The sequence below is a fragment of the Enoplosus armatus genome, chromosome 14 (assembly GCF_043641665.1).
Source record: "Enoplosus armatus isolate fEnoArm2 chromosome 14, fEnoArm2.hap1, whole genome shotgun sequence".
Lineage (NCBI taxonomy): Eukaryota > Metazoa > Chordata > Actinopteri > Centrarchiformes > Enoplosidae > Enoplosus > Enoplosus armatus.
Window position 1 is genome coordinate 23,227,883 of NC_092193.1, and position 12,294 is coordinate 23,240,176.

Below are 12,294 nucleotides of genomic sequence, written 5' to 3' on the forward strand. Positions count from 1 at the left end.
TGATAGACCAGCACCAGCAGATCCCAGGGAACGTCCTGAGAGCCTTGTTGGAAAGATTTTACACCAAGCACAAAGGCCGTTAACGTCAGCAGTTCGACAGCAGAGACAGACTGTCCAGTGTGTGACCAAAACAACGTGCCGCATTTGGCTCAGATGGCTGCAGTGTGCGCAGGTTTGGTGGCCTAACGTATCGGAATATTTGCACAGCTTGCTTCACTGTCCCCCCTCCCCCCCCCCCTCCAAACACCACTGACTGCAGCTGCTGGGGTTCCTGATGTGTATTCTTGTGTACATTGACTCCCTTTATCGGGCAATATACACATGCACAACACAGCCCAATATCTAATTGCTCGTGTTCTGATATCTTTGTCCTGATTAATTACGGTGTGATCAAAGTTAAAGATGGACCCGTGGACTTGAACTGTGGGTTGATTGGTTGGTTGAACATCTGGTTAGATGTGATTGGTCGTTGTAGGTGTTCTCAGTTTAAAAATATGGGATTCAGACTCAGAATTTCTTTGTTGAAAATTGTGACACAAGTACATTTAGGTCAGCAAGAGATTCATATTGTTGGTTTATCGCCCATGCCTATGAATTGCAACAGCTATTGCACGCATTTGCTTGTCATAATATACGGTAACAGCACTTGTGAGTTTGCACATCTTCACTTTCACTTGACCTGGAGCAAACACCCTGGGATCGGGCTGCAGGGTCGGGCCAGAGTCCCAACAGGCAGAGCGGAACCTGGTGGTTAGGGTTGACCCACTTATTAAAAGGCTTTTTGAAGTTGGAGTTGTCCCAGGAACGTGCGTAACACTGACCTGAAAGTTGCAGGAGGTGGAAATGATATTAACTTGTGTATAGAGTCCCACGCCTGCAATAGAAAACATTCTTTATTATAGAGTTTTCATAGCGTTCATGATACTGACCATTGGCTTTCCCTTCCTTTTTATTTAATAAGCAGCGTCCACCCCAGCCACAGCCTGTTCACCCGGCTGCCGTACCACCAGACTACAGAGCAGCTTCTTTCCTCATCAGCTCATCCTCTGCACTTGTACAACCCCGTGTTGTGTAATGATAAACAAATGAACCTTGAACCGTGAATATAGGCATGCAAGTTAATGGTAATGGCCTTGTTCTTCAGGTCTCTTGTCTTCTAATTTCCTGGAAATTGTCCCAATGATAAAGTAATCGATATGTCACTGTTGTCTTGGAAAGGGAAATCTAATATGGTAGTGTATATATTATAAGTTATAAGGAAAAGGGTGGAGAATTCTTTCTTAACTACTACAAATGAGCAGGTATTTACCAAATGAACACTTAGTCCACTTCTCCTATAATTAGTAATTTAATAGGTACATACCAGCCAGTTACTCCAATTAGGGTCATTTAATTTAATTTTGTCCAAATATCCAACATCCAATATATTTACCTTTTTTAGGCTGCATTCAGACCAAATCCGGCGTTGTAGTGATTAACGCAGGGTTGTCGGTTACCACCACCACCGCAGCCTAAACGTACTACACATATTCAAAATGAATGGGAGGACTGGCGTTTTCGCCGCAACGGCAGATTTTGGTCAGAGGCTGGACAAAATAATGAGAACACCCGACAATGAAATTCGAGCTGAGGTCAAACTGAAGGCAGAGTTCCAAGATGGGTGCGGTCCGAGCAAGGGCACCAGAAGTAGGAAAGGGGCCATTGGCCCCCCACTTTACGCCCTTGGCCCACATTCGTTTTAAGTTGGGGATCACTGCATCCCAGTATATTAGTATGTGGGTGTGGTCCATCCCATGAGTACTCATATGATAATGTAGTAATGACCACTGAGTATTCATGTAATGCAGTAAAGACTACTGAGTAGTCATGTAATAATGTAGTATTAACTACTTTGTACTCGTACTAATAATGTAGTAATGAGTACTGAGTACTCATGTAATAATGTAGTGATAACTACTGAGTACTCATGTCCTAATGCAGTAATGACTACTGAGTACATATTGTAATAATGTAGTAATGACTACTGAGTACTCATGGGTCAGAACGTCAGCATGTTAACGGGTGTTGCTGGGATCGGTCTCTAGTTGTTGTATTAAATGTATGTATTGTAAGGTGTACCTCTTTCATTTGTCCATGGTTGCACAAATATCTGTTGCATTTTCCAATATAATATATAGACACCTGGTAAATAACTCACGGTACAGTTGATTCCAAATAGCAGATACATGGGAAGGCTTTGAAGTTTTCATGGTCCGTGAACCGTCCGCTGAAATGTCCGGGCGACCCTTAAAATCCAGCAGTAAATCCAGACCGAGCTCCGTCACTCTCAGAACATCTCGTGTTGCTTGCCTCCTGCAGACCGTATTCACGCGGCGGCCATTTTCCTCAGATCAAATGCTGTTATCGCGTCGTGCTGCCGTGTTCCAGGATGCAAGTCGTGTAAACGGAAAGGAATCTGACAAATGGTTGTCATTTCACCGCTTTTCGATTGATCAGCAACTGAAAAGGCAATAGATAGTGAAAATGTAGTTTTACCTTGAAAAGTGGCCCGATGTCCCTCCGGACTTTCAGTATCTATTGTCTTTTCAGTTTTGGGAGAGAAAAAAAAATTTGTATCCTGATATTCACGTTTTTTTTTTTTTTTTTTTTAAACAGAACTCTACCCCACAGACACTAACCTAATATTCACATAACACACATGCCGCTGCATATCAGTGGTTCTGCCGGGGGAACGTAGAAGCAGCGATCCGCAGAACGAGTGAACTGAAGTAAATAAGGGGATGGCTGTTGGAAAACTTGTTATGCACATCAGTCTTATTACTATATTTGTGTGTGTGTGTGTGTGTGTGTGATCCAACAGCCTGGCAACCAAGAACCAAAAACTGAGCCTTTTCACCTTTGACAGATGCTTTTTTATCTCATCTAGTTCATCCGTCACTTTAATAGTGTGTGTGTGTGTGTGTGTGTGTGTGTGTGTGTGTGTGTGTGTGTGTGTGTGTGTGTGTGTGTGTGTGTGTGTATATATTTTAATGACGTTTCATTCCTGGTTCATAAGTGCTTATCAGCAGTGTGTCATGGACAGATTTTGGTTTGGAGATTAAGTGTACTAGTCATTGTATACATATATATATATATATATATATATATATATTTGCATGTGTGAGAATGTAAATATTGTGATTCAACAAATGGTCAAAGTACCACTGCCAACTCCGATTTTACTTGTTTTGTTTTTTTTCGTGAGTGACGTCTAACTGGAACTGGTTGCCTTCTTCATATATTTCTGTTGCTAGTTTCGAGATGATCTAACGTGTGGTTTTTAATCAGCGTCAATATGATCTAAATGTTGCACTTTTGAATATGGAGATACACTTCCACCTGTTAATAAATCTATTTTATTAAGATGTTGACTTTGTTTTTTCTCCCCCCCACCCCACAGATATCCCATCCAATATGCCACAATTGAAAAATAAGACATTTATAGAAAGTATTGAAATACATTAGAGTACAGCAACTATTTCATTTATTTGGCTCTTGATTCCAGTTTTTTTTTTCTTACTGATCAGTCGTAGATCAAGCACGATGTACAAAACCCACGTGAAAGTTCCTGTTAAGGTCCTCCCTGTATTACACAATACGCCTCCTCCTCCTGTGTGGTAACATTATTTCAGACGATGCTGCCACCCGATGACTTCGGTTACCAGGGTCGGAATCGGCTTCATTGGACGAGGTTTTCAGTAGCCGTCCAGTCCAGTCCAAGTTTTATATACACAGCCCGGTATCACAGATCACAATTTGAAGCAAGGGGGCTTTACAATCCTCAGACTCCCCCCAAAAACAGAACAACAGAGGAGGGATCAGAATAGACCAACATAGTGAAATTACAGTTTAGGACAATCAGGATGACAAAAATTATGGATTAGATTGTAAAATGTATGTGAAGAATACGGATCCAGGAGGACGTCAAGACAACTTCATAGTGTCGCCAGACAGACCTGAGTCACGTGACCCTCCCCGTCCAACATGGAGACCTGGAAAGAGGACAGACGCGGGTAATGGCGACAGGTACAAAGTAATCAAAAACGAGCAGCCAGCTGAAGTGTAATGGGGAAAAGACGAGTTTGAAGTTTGGATTGGTTTGGACTGACGTTAACAGGGAGGTTATTCCAGAGGACGGGCAGGGGTGGGTGTGTGTGTGCCCTAGCTGCAGCCTTCTGAACCATCTGAAGCCTTCAGCCAAGGACAGAAAAGACCTCATGTTGCCTCTGATGGTATGGGTGGAAGTCTTGGCGATGTCCTGCTTGATCAAAAGGAGAGAGGGTCGGATCAAACCTTTGAGAGATCCACACAGCTGTCGAGACTTACCGATACTTGATCAAACCGGTGTCTATGTCCAGAACATCCAGTTTTCCACAGCAGGCTAATTTAATCAAATCCGCAAATACCCATGTTTGACGAAATAAAGATATACAACGCTCGATGTACTTGTTGCTGGTGACAACATTAGAGGGTGGGGGGCGGAAATGGCAGACATCCAGGTTTCCAAGGGTGGAACCATATTTTATAACGTATATTTTGATCCGGACTACGAGCAACTACTATAAGTATATTATAATAGTATAAGTATATGGTGGTGAATATATAAACACGCTTTGTAATTGATGCTAATTGTACTGTTATGATGATTGTAAGCACAATATAAAAACATTCACAGTTTTATGAGGGTAAAACATTTTATCATAAAAGTATAATACGTTTACTTGTATAAATACTATCAAACAATATGAATAAATAAATACATTTATTCACTTCATTTCTCCCGACCTCAAGTCCAGGATTTCAAGCCCCCCCCCCTCACCTACCCCCTTAGAGGACCTGCAGGCTGAACAAATACCATACAAAGGACACTTTCACTGTCCGTATCGTTTCATTTACAAATAAGTTCCACCGAAGCAACGAATTTAGGCATACAGAGTACAGAGCTAATACGGCTGATGCAACATGTTGTACTGCTACACGTAGCTAGCCACATTTAGCAGTGCAGTGTGGCCATCCTACCCTTTTGTTTAGCATAGCTTAGCATAGCGTAGGTTGTTACTTTAAAAAAAGGCGTTCGTGATTATGGTTGTTAAGCACACAACACATTTATTTTAAATAATGTGGATAAACTTGTTGGTACAACTCAACGTAGCTTGTCCGTCTGCCTGTCGAGCTATTTTAACACCTCGATAGCTAGCTAATCCCACTCATCTCGCTAATAACGATGATAATAATAATAATAATAATAATGATGATGATGATGCCGCAGTACAGAATAAATGAAAGAACAAATGAACAATCTTGAGGCCAGAAAAATGACCACAGTGTACTTTATTAATGAATTTTGGTAGTTTGTGTTGCATTAGATTTCAAATAAAAATTTACAAAAATCCCATATATATATATACAAAAAAATGTCATTTTGATCATGTTCGTCACTCTTGATTCGTTTTTTTACAATAAAATGTACTCCCTCCCCCGCCCCATTGAACGCATTTAGCACTTCAGACTTTCATCACACAATGCAACTTACCGGAAAAGACCCAATGTTTTTTTTATTTTTTTTTTTATCTTAAACATTTGTATCTTTTTTGTTTTTTTTCTTTTTTTTAATACACCACATACACCACATTTATCTTTTTTTTTTTTTCTCTGTAGTATATCGTCATAGTTAACGGCCATCGTGGTGGCGTCGGACCTCTAAAGACAACCCTTCACAGTCAGAACTCTCAAAAAAAAAAGAAAGAAAAAAGAAAAAGAGAGAGGAATGTTCTTTTTTTTCCCTTTTTTAAACGTGTACACTTTGCATACATTTATTTACAGATAAGCTTTTGAGTTGATCGGTTCACCATCTGTGGCGCTCCATGTCCAACTGGCCCTCTAAAGACGGACATCTGTACAGAGCGATTATACAAGTGCGACTGGAGTCCTGCCGTCATTCACCTGCTGGTCACTGTGCTTGCACTAAGGCTGGTATGTCCAGACCTCTGCGGCAGGAGCTCGATTCACTACAGCCTGAGGGGCCGGGACGTTCACAAGGACCTTGGACCTGTTTCGCATCTCAAAAGAGCTACAGAGGGGTACGGAAACGACGATAGTTGAGCGGAGCGGCGCGATTGCGGAACTGTTCCGCGTCATGAAGTAAACCCAAGTCCTCTGAAACCTGAAACCACAAGGTTTTCGGAGTGGGTTTTCCCCATCTGCCTGGGCTGACCCGACCGAAGTGCAACATGATCCCTCGCTTGTGGTGCTTGGATTCGGCACATGGCCTCCGTGCACCCATGGGATAAATAGTTACATTTAGTAGCTATTGACAAATTTGGATCACGACACGAATTAAGGCATACTATATTCATTATTTATTATGTCATATTCAACGTCTTGACCATGGCTCTATGTATGATTGTTATAATAATAATATATGTATATATATATATATATATTACATATATATGATAGTATTATATCCCTGCTAAGTTTAGTGACTCAGAAACAGGGAGCGCAATGGGAAATGGTTTTTCTTTCTTTAGCGCCGCGATGCTCCGCGTTGTCACAACTGACGCTTTGAGTTGCAGCCGTCGGCCATGTTTCCTCACAGCCGGCCGGACACGAAAAGCTTTTCCTCTGAGAGCTAGTTCAGACTGAGAGAGCGGAGGACCCCGGGGTCTACACGAACCCTCCCCTGTTGGACACACACAGTCCTAGTATAAGCAGAGTTAACGGGTCGTCGACACATTATGCTGTTGAATAGTGTAAAAACAACACACACACACACACACACACACACACACACACATACACACACCCTTCCCTCCCTCCCCCCCGACACACACACACAGACTGGACGAAACCAGAAAAACCAAGCTGTGCTTTCCGTACAGCCTCCAACAATGTCCCCGGATGGTGAGCTTGAAATAAAGACAAAAATAGAAATATACTCTCTTTAAGGCAAACAAAACGTAGAAAGCAGCTTTTAAGTGTTATGACCAGGGCGAGGGAGGAGGGAGTCTGTTGACGCGCCACGTCCCGTCGGCGACGATGCTGTCCCGCAAGAGAGCAGGATACCCGCACCACCGATATCAGACGTTAAGAGAACTCGAGCACCCTGTGGAACGTTAACGGAGCCCCCCCCCCCCCCCCCCCCCCCCCCCTCCCCTTCTCATGCAACAAACCATTGCTTGGAGTCCAGAAACCGAAGGCAGAGCTGCAATGGCTCTTTTCAATGAACATTACTTTACCAGCAGGATATTTAGGATATTTAGTCCGAGGGCCCTGCGCCACACACGACGAATTTACAGTGAGAGGAAACGAATTAATTCATTTAATGAATTTAATTTAATAAGACGGAATTGGCTTTTTTTTTTTCATGGTCTTTCTGGAAAACCTCTACAAAATAAATGTAAAAAAAAACCAAACAAAAAACCTGCGTGCAATTTCAGTTTGGCACATTTCCGACGCTCGGTTTCATCACCGCGTCAGCGTCTTCGGGGGACACTGAATATCATTTGTTGCTGGGATTTCCGCGTCATATTGGGAAAAATGCACTTCCACTTCCTAATGGAGCTCCTTACAGAGACAGCGAGCTGAATGTAAAGTGTTGAAGAGAAGATGTATCCTGTCCATGAAACAAACTGAGGTAGCTTTATGTTCAATATATATATATGTGTATATATATATATATATATATATATATATTTAATGAGATGGGTAAGTAAACAAAATGAGTAAACAAAGGCTACACTGGATTTGGGAGAGACTGCAAATGAACTTTACATAAAATACTTCCTCGCTTCCTGTCGGGTGAAACCTTGTCGTGACTGTATACAACAATGGCGACGCTTTCAGTGGGGGGGGTATCACCAGTGTGATACCTCTTGACGCTTTCAGCTGTCGTCATCTACAGCGCCAACATTAATGAATTCATTCATTCAGAATGAGTATGAGTATGTCTCCCTCTTCCTATGCCCAGGAGCGGAGTGCCTGCAGCGTCTAGATGCAGCCTTGTACTCAGTCTAACAGTATTGTGCTGTCCTGAAACCTGTGCCTTTTCTACTTAGACTGGCGTCTACATTACCCACAATGCAAGCTGACCAATGACAGTTTAGTTGGAACTTTAGTGTCGTGCTAACGGCATTTTCAAACTTGTAGTCCCATCCTCTGCAGCCACGAAAGGCTTTAAACAAAACACACACACACACAACTCATATTTACTAGCACTCCCCAACACCTGTAGACAGACTTTGATGTGTTTTTTGAAAAAAAGAAAAAAAAACAACTCAAAAATGAAATACAAGGCAAAACTTTTGGAAAAAGAGCTGTGGCCAAAACAAGTGTAGCAGCCTTTAACCCAAAAATGTCCAAACTCAGAGTGCTCAAAGTGCTCAGTGCAGTAAAAGCACACACTGATGAGATGAGAACACACACTCACGCACAGTGGTGTGGTGCGAGAAAGGCAAATAAATAAGCCTGAAACTGAGTTGAAGTCGTGTGACAAATGCTTCGATGTGCAAACACAAGTCACGTTCTAAACTGAAAGACTAAGACACTTGATAAAAGCAGCCGACTCCAAACGTATATAAAACCCTGACAAACTTAAAAGAACCATACCGCCGTGTTTGCAAAGTTTAGCTCTAACTGCAGACATTACGTGCACTTGAATCATTTTTTTGCAGCCATTTTCAGATGCAGACTCTGGATTTGTGCAAATATTTTACCTACAGTTCCAGGCCTCCATTGGTTTCCATTCATTTCTGTTCGGTATGAAACAGCACGCAATGCAGTTTAAAGGTGCCATATTGTACAAAATGAGACGTCCATGTCTTTTGTTTGATTCTGAAGCAGGTCCAGGTGCTGCATAAATACTGTGAAAGGATCAAAACGCAGAATGTATGGAGAAATGCCTGTATTCAGAAACTGTGCCTTTAAACGAGCCGTCAGGGCTTCCGTAAGGGTGTGATGTCACAACTATACAGTCGCCGCCCTCAGCCACGCTTGTTTCAGAAGGGGAACTGCTGCATAAAGGGCCAGTAGAAGATAAATAAGGACTTTTTTTTAACTGTGAATCATGCAAAGCTACTCTGGTGGAGTCCCTGAATAAAAAATATAGAGCTGGAAATGTGTATAATATGGGACCTTTAAGTTGCAGATAGATTTGAAAAGTCTTCGCTCACCACAATAACGTAACTATTCACTTGATTAAAACGGCTTAAGCAAGAGTTTTACACCACATTGCAATCGCAGGGAAACAACGGCTGTTTGGACCAGGAGAAACAGCACGGTTTGAAAAAACGACCGACTGTGACGTAAAAGCAAGTGTGACACAGCACAACTCCTGGTATGGTCCTTTAAAGTGTGTCCGACAGAACACAGTGGATCTGCTCATAAGCGTATTACATCTTTGACTTGCCGTAAAACACAATTTATCATAAAAACTAACATTTAAAGCCGTTTAAAGCTGTATCTAATGAGAAAACCCACAAGTAATGGCTGGAATATTTGCCAGGACGGTGGATCATTGAAACACGTCCTTCTGGTTCCCCCTGTGGTCTGTTTATGTTGGGCTACACACGAAATCCTCTCTTTAGTGCTATATATTTGTGACCAAAATAATAAGGTGCTCAATTCACTTCAGTTTTGGACATGAACTGTAGCAACCTGCAACAGAATTCAGACCTCAACACACAGGATGACGAGACCAGCTGAGGTCAGACCAGCTCGGTGCACCTGGGGCTGGTTTGGTTGAGCAGGATGAGAAGGTTTACAGTGTCGTTCGATGATTATCCAATTGACTTTTGTGCTTTTCTCTCCGCATGCCATCCTTAGAAAAAAAAAAAATAAATAAAAAAATAAGACATTGCGCTTGTGACGAAACGAGAAACAAAACAGACGACCTGGAACTTTTTTTGTGCGGACACTTAACCTTTCAGAGGACGCGCCGTTACCATCTAATTAGCGGTGCCTTGACTCTATAGTTGCACGCGAGAGAGCGGAAATACCTGAACGCGGCGGATTGACGGACACCTCACCTACAGCATGCGAGGATGTCATTGCCTCTGGCTTCCCAGCATTCCCTGAAGTCAAGGTGTTTGGGTTTGGGAGCGTAGGGGGGGTTAGTGTAGATGGCAAAAGCTCCGCATTTCCGTGAGTAAGTTGACTGGTACTGACACTGGCATCGGTGCGGCCTGAGGGCGGCAATGATGGACAGTCTGCGCCACCTGATCGGAGCGAGGTATCTTACCAACTCCTGGGGTGGATATTTACGGGCCCTGGAAGGTGACTTTGCGACCCCCCGACCCTTGCTTTAATTCCACCATTCGGTCAAAAACGGACCGAACAACCGTGACAATCTATCTTGAAGACGAAATGTCCACATTGTAATGAAGTGTGCTGTTGATTTGAATGCCTCCACAGGATAAATCTTAATGGTGAGGCCCTGATCTTTCCTCCAATGCCATCATCGGGGCAAGCCTTCATGTTTCAGCACCACCACTGGTAGACTCTAAGAATAACCAAATTGCCAGTATGTTGTTTACCATCTCGTGACATGACCTTGTCTCTAGGTTCAGACCTTTAGTCTGGTTTCTTCTGTCTTGCCCCGGTCAAGGACATCCATACCACACAGCCGAGTTTGATCTGATCTGATGGAACCTGGACATTTTAGCCACCCAGGTGTTTAGAAACTTTACGAACATTGTGGGAAGAATGTTGAAAATACAGGCAATTACAAATATGATTTGAATGTGACATGATCTACTTCATCCGGTTTCCGGTCAGAGCCACAGCTTAGGCGGCAGCTTGGCCAGCATGGTGGTGCGGTGGCTAGCACTGCCGCACAGGAGGTAGAGCAGGGTAGAGCGGGTTTGGGGGTTTGATCCTCAGCTCTCCCCCCTGTGTCCACATGTTGAGTTGTCCTTGAGCACGACTCTGAACCCTAAGTTGCCTCCCGACGGAGCCCAGCACCTTGCGCGGCAGCTCGGTTGAATGTGACCTAATCTGTGAGGCGCTTCGAGAACCGTTAAGGTTGAAAGTCCATTTATCTTAGCTGAAGTCCACCTCCCTCTGTACAGTTTACCATGTGCTGCCCTCACCTCTCCATCCACCCATTTTACCCAAATTGTTCTTCTGGACTAGGATGCAGCCCTTGAGTCCATGAGGAAAGAAACATTGTGCCGTCTTTGATTTTACATGGCTTGTGTTGAGTTTCGTGAGAGGGGCCTATATCCGTTAGAATCATTTTTTTTGTTTCTTTTTACCTGCATCAGAAGTGACTCGCTTTCACCAGTTAAACTCCCCGGACGGTATGGTATGACGGTCCCGGATCAAGCTTTTATAGCGGCACTTTTTAGTTTAGCCAGTGGACACTACCGGCGCCAGGCTAACTTGTGCTGTGCGACTTGGTGCAACAATGTTACGGATAGAAACAGTACCGCGATCCTCGGGAGGAACAAGCGGACCTAAAGTCAAAGTGTCAGGGTGTACCTTCACTGATTCAGGCCATCCAACCACGTGTCCTCCTGAGCTGCCACACACACCCACACACACACACACACACACACATCACCTATTGCACACTTAAACACACACAAAAAAACACAGAATTACAATGATTTCAGTACCCTCTACATCATCTCTAAAGTAAAAAAATGCTGCATGTTGTATCAGAGTACTGTACATCCTGGTGGTTGGTTTAGTTTGGCTGAGATAGCTGCTTGTCTGCCTTTTCTCTCATTCTCCATCCACCGATTTCATTTCCCGCGCCACCCTCTCCTGTCACCTTCTTTTCGCTAGCTAATTTCTTCTGCCCCCCCCTCCCCCCCTCCCCCTTCACTCTCTCCCTTCACAGACAAGCAAATATCAGTATCATTGCACAGCCAGGTTCATGAGGCTGGACTGCAAATAGTTGAGTTGAGCTGCCAGGAAGATTTTTTTTTTCTTGGCATTGTGTGAGTTTGACTTATTTCCTCATGAGAGAAAGACAGTGAGCTTTGTGTCTGTCCAGCCTTCATCCCCTTCCTCCTCGCTGCCTAGCCTCCCTTCCAGCCAGGTTTGGTTGATTTTATCCAAACAAAACGCAACGACTGAGTATAGATGCTACTTTGACCACTGTCTTCATGTAGTTCACTTTCTGTCTGACCTTTTTCCAGTGTAGACCAGAATTATCCAAGAGGAACGAAATGTCTAGGCCAGAGAAGAACTTTTTTGGACTACCCAGCCATCTCTAAGGTGTTCCAGCTCCTCAGACGCTAGAGGACGTTT

The 12,294-nt window shown here is 43.4% G+C and overlaps 1 protein-coding gene across 1 annotated transcript in view; it reads left to right on the forward strand.

The window, feature by feature from the left end:
* The window catches only part of tmem68 (transmembrane protein 68), a 7,126-nt gene extending 7,043 nt beyond the window's left edge, over nt 1-83 (forward strand). The window contains exon 8 of the mRNA XM_070919597.1: nt 1-83. This exon is cut by the window's left edge and continues 22 nt beyond it. Within this exon, the coding sequence (XP_070775698.1) occupies nt 1-83 (83 nt within the window).
* The last annotated feature ends 12,211 nt before the right edge of the window (nt 84-12,294 follow it).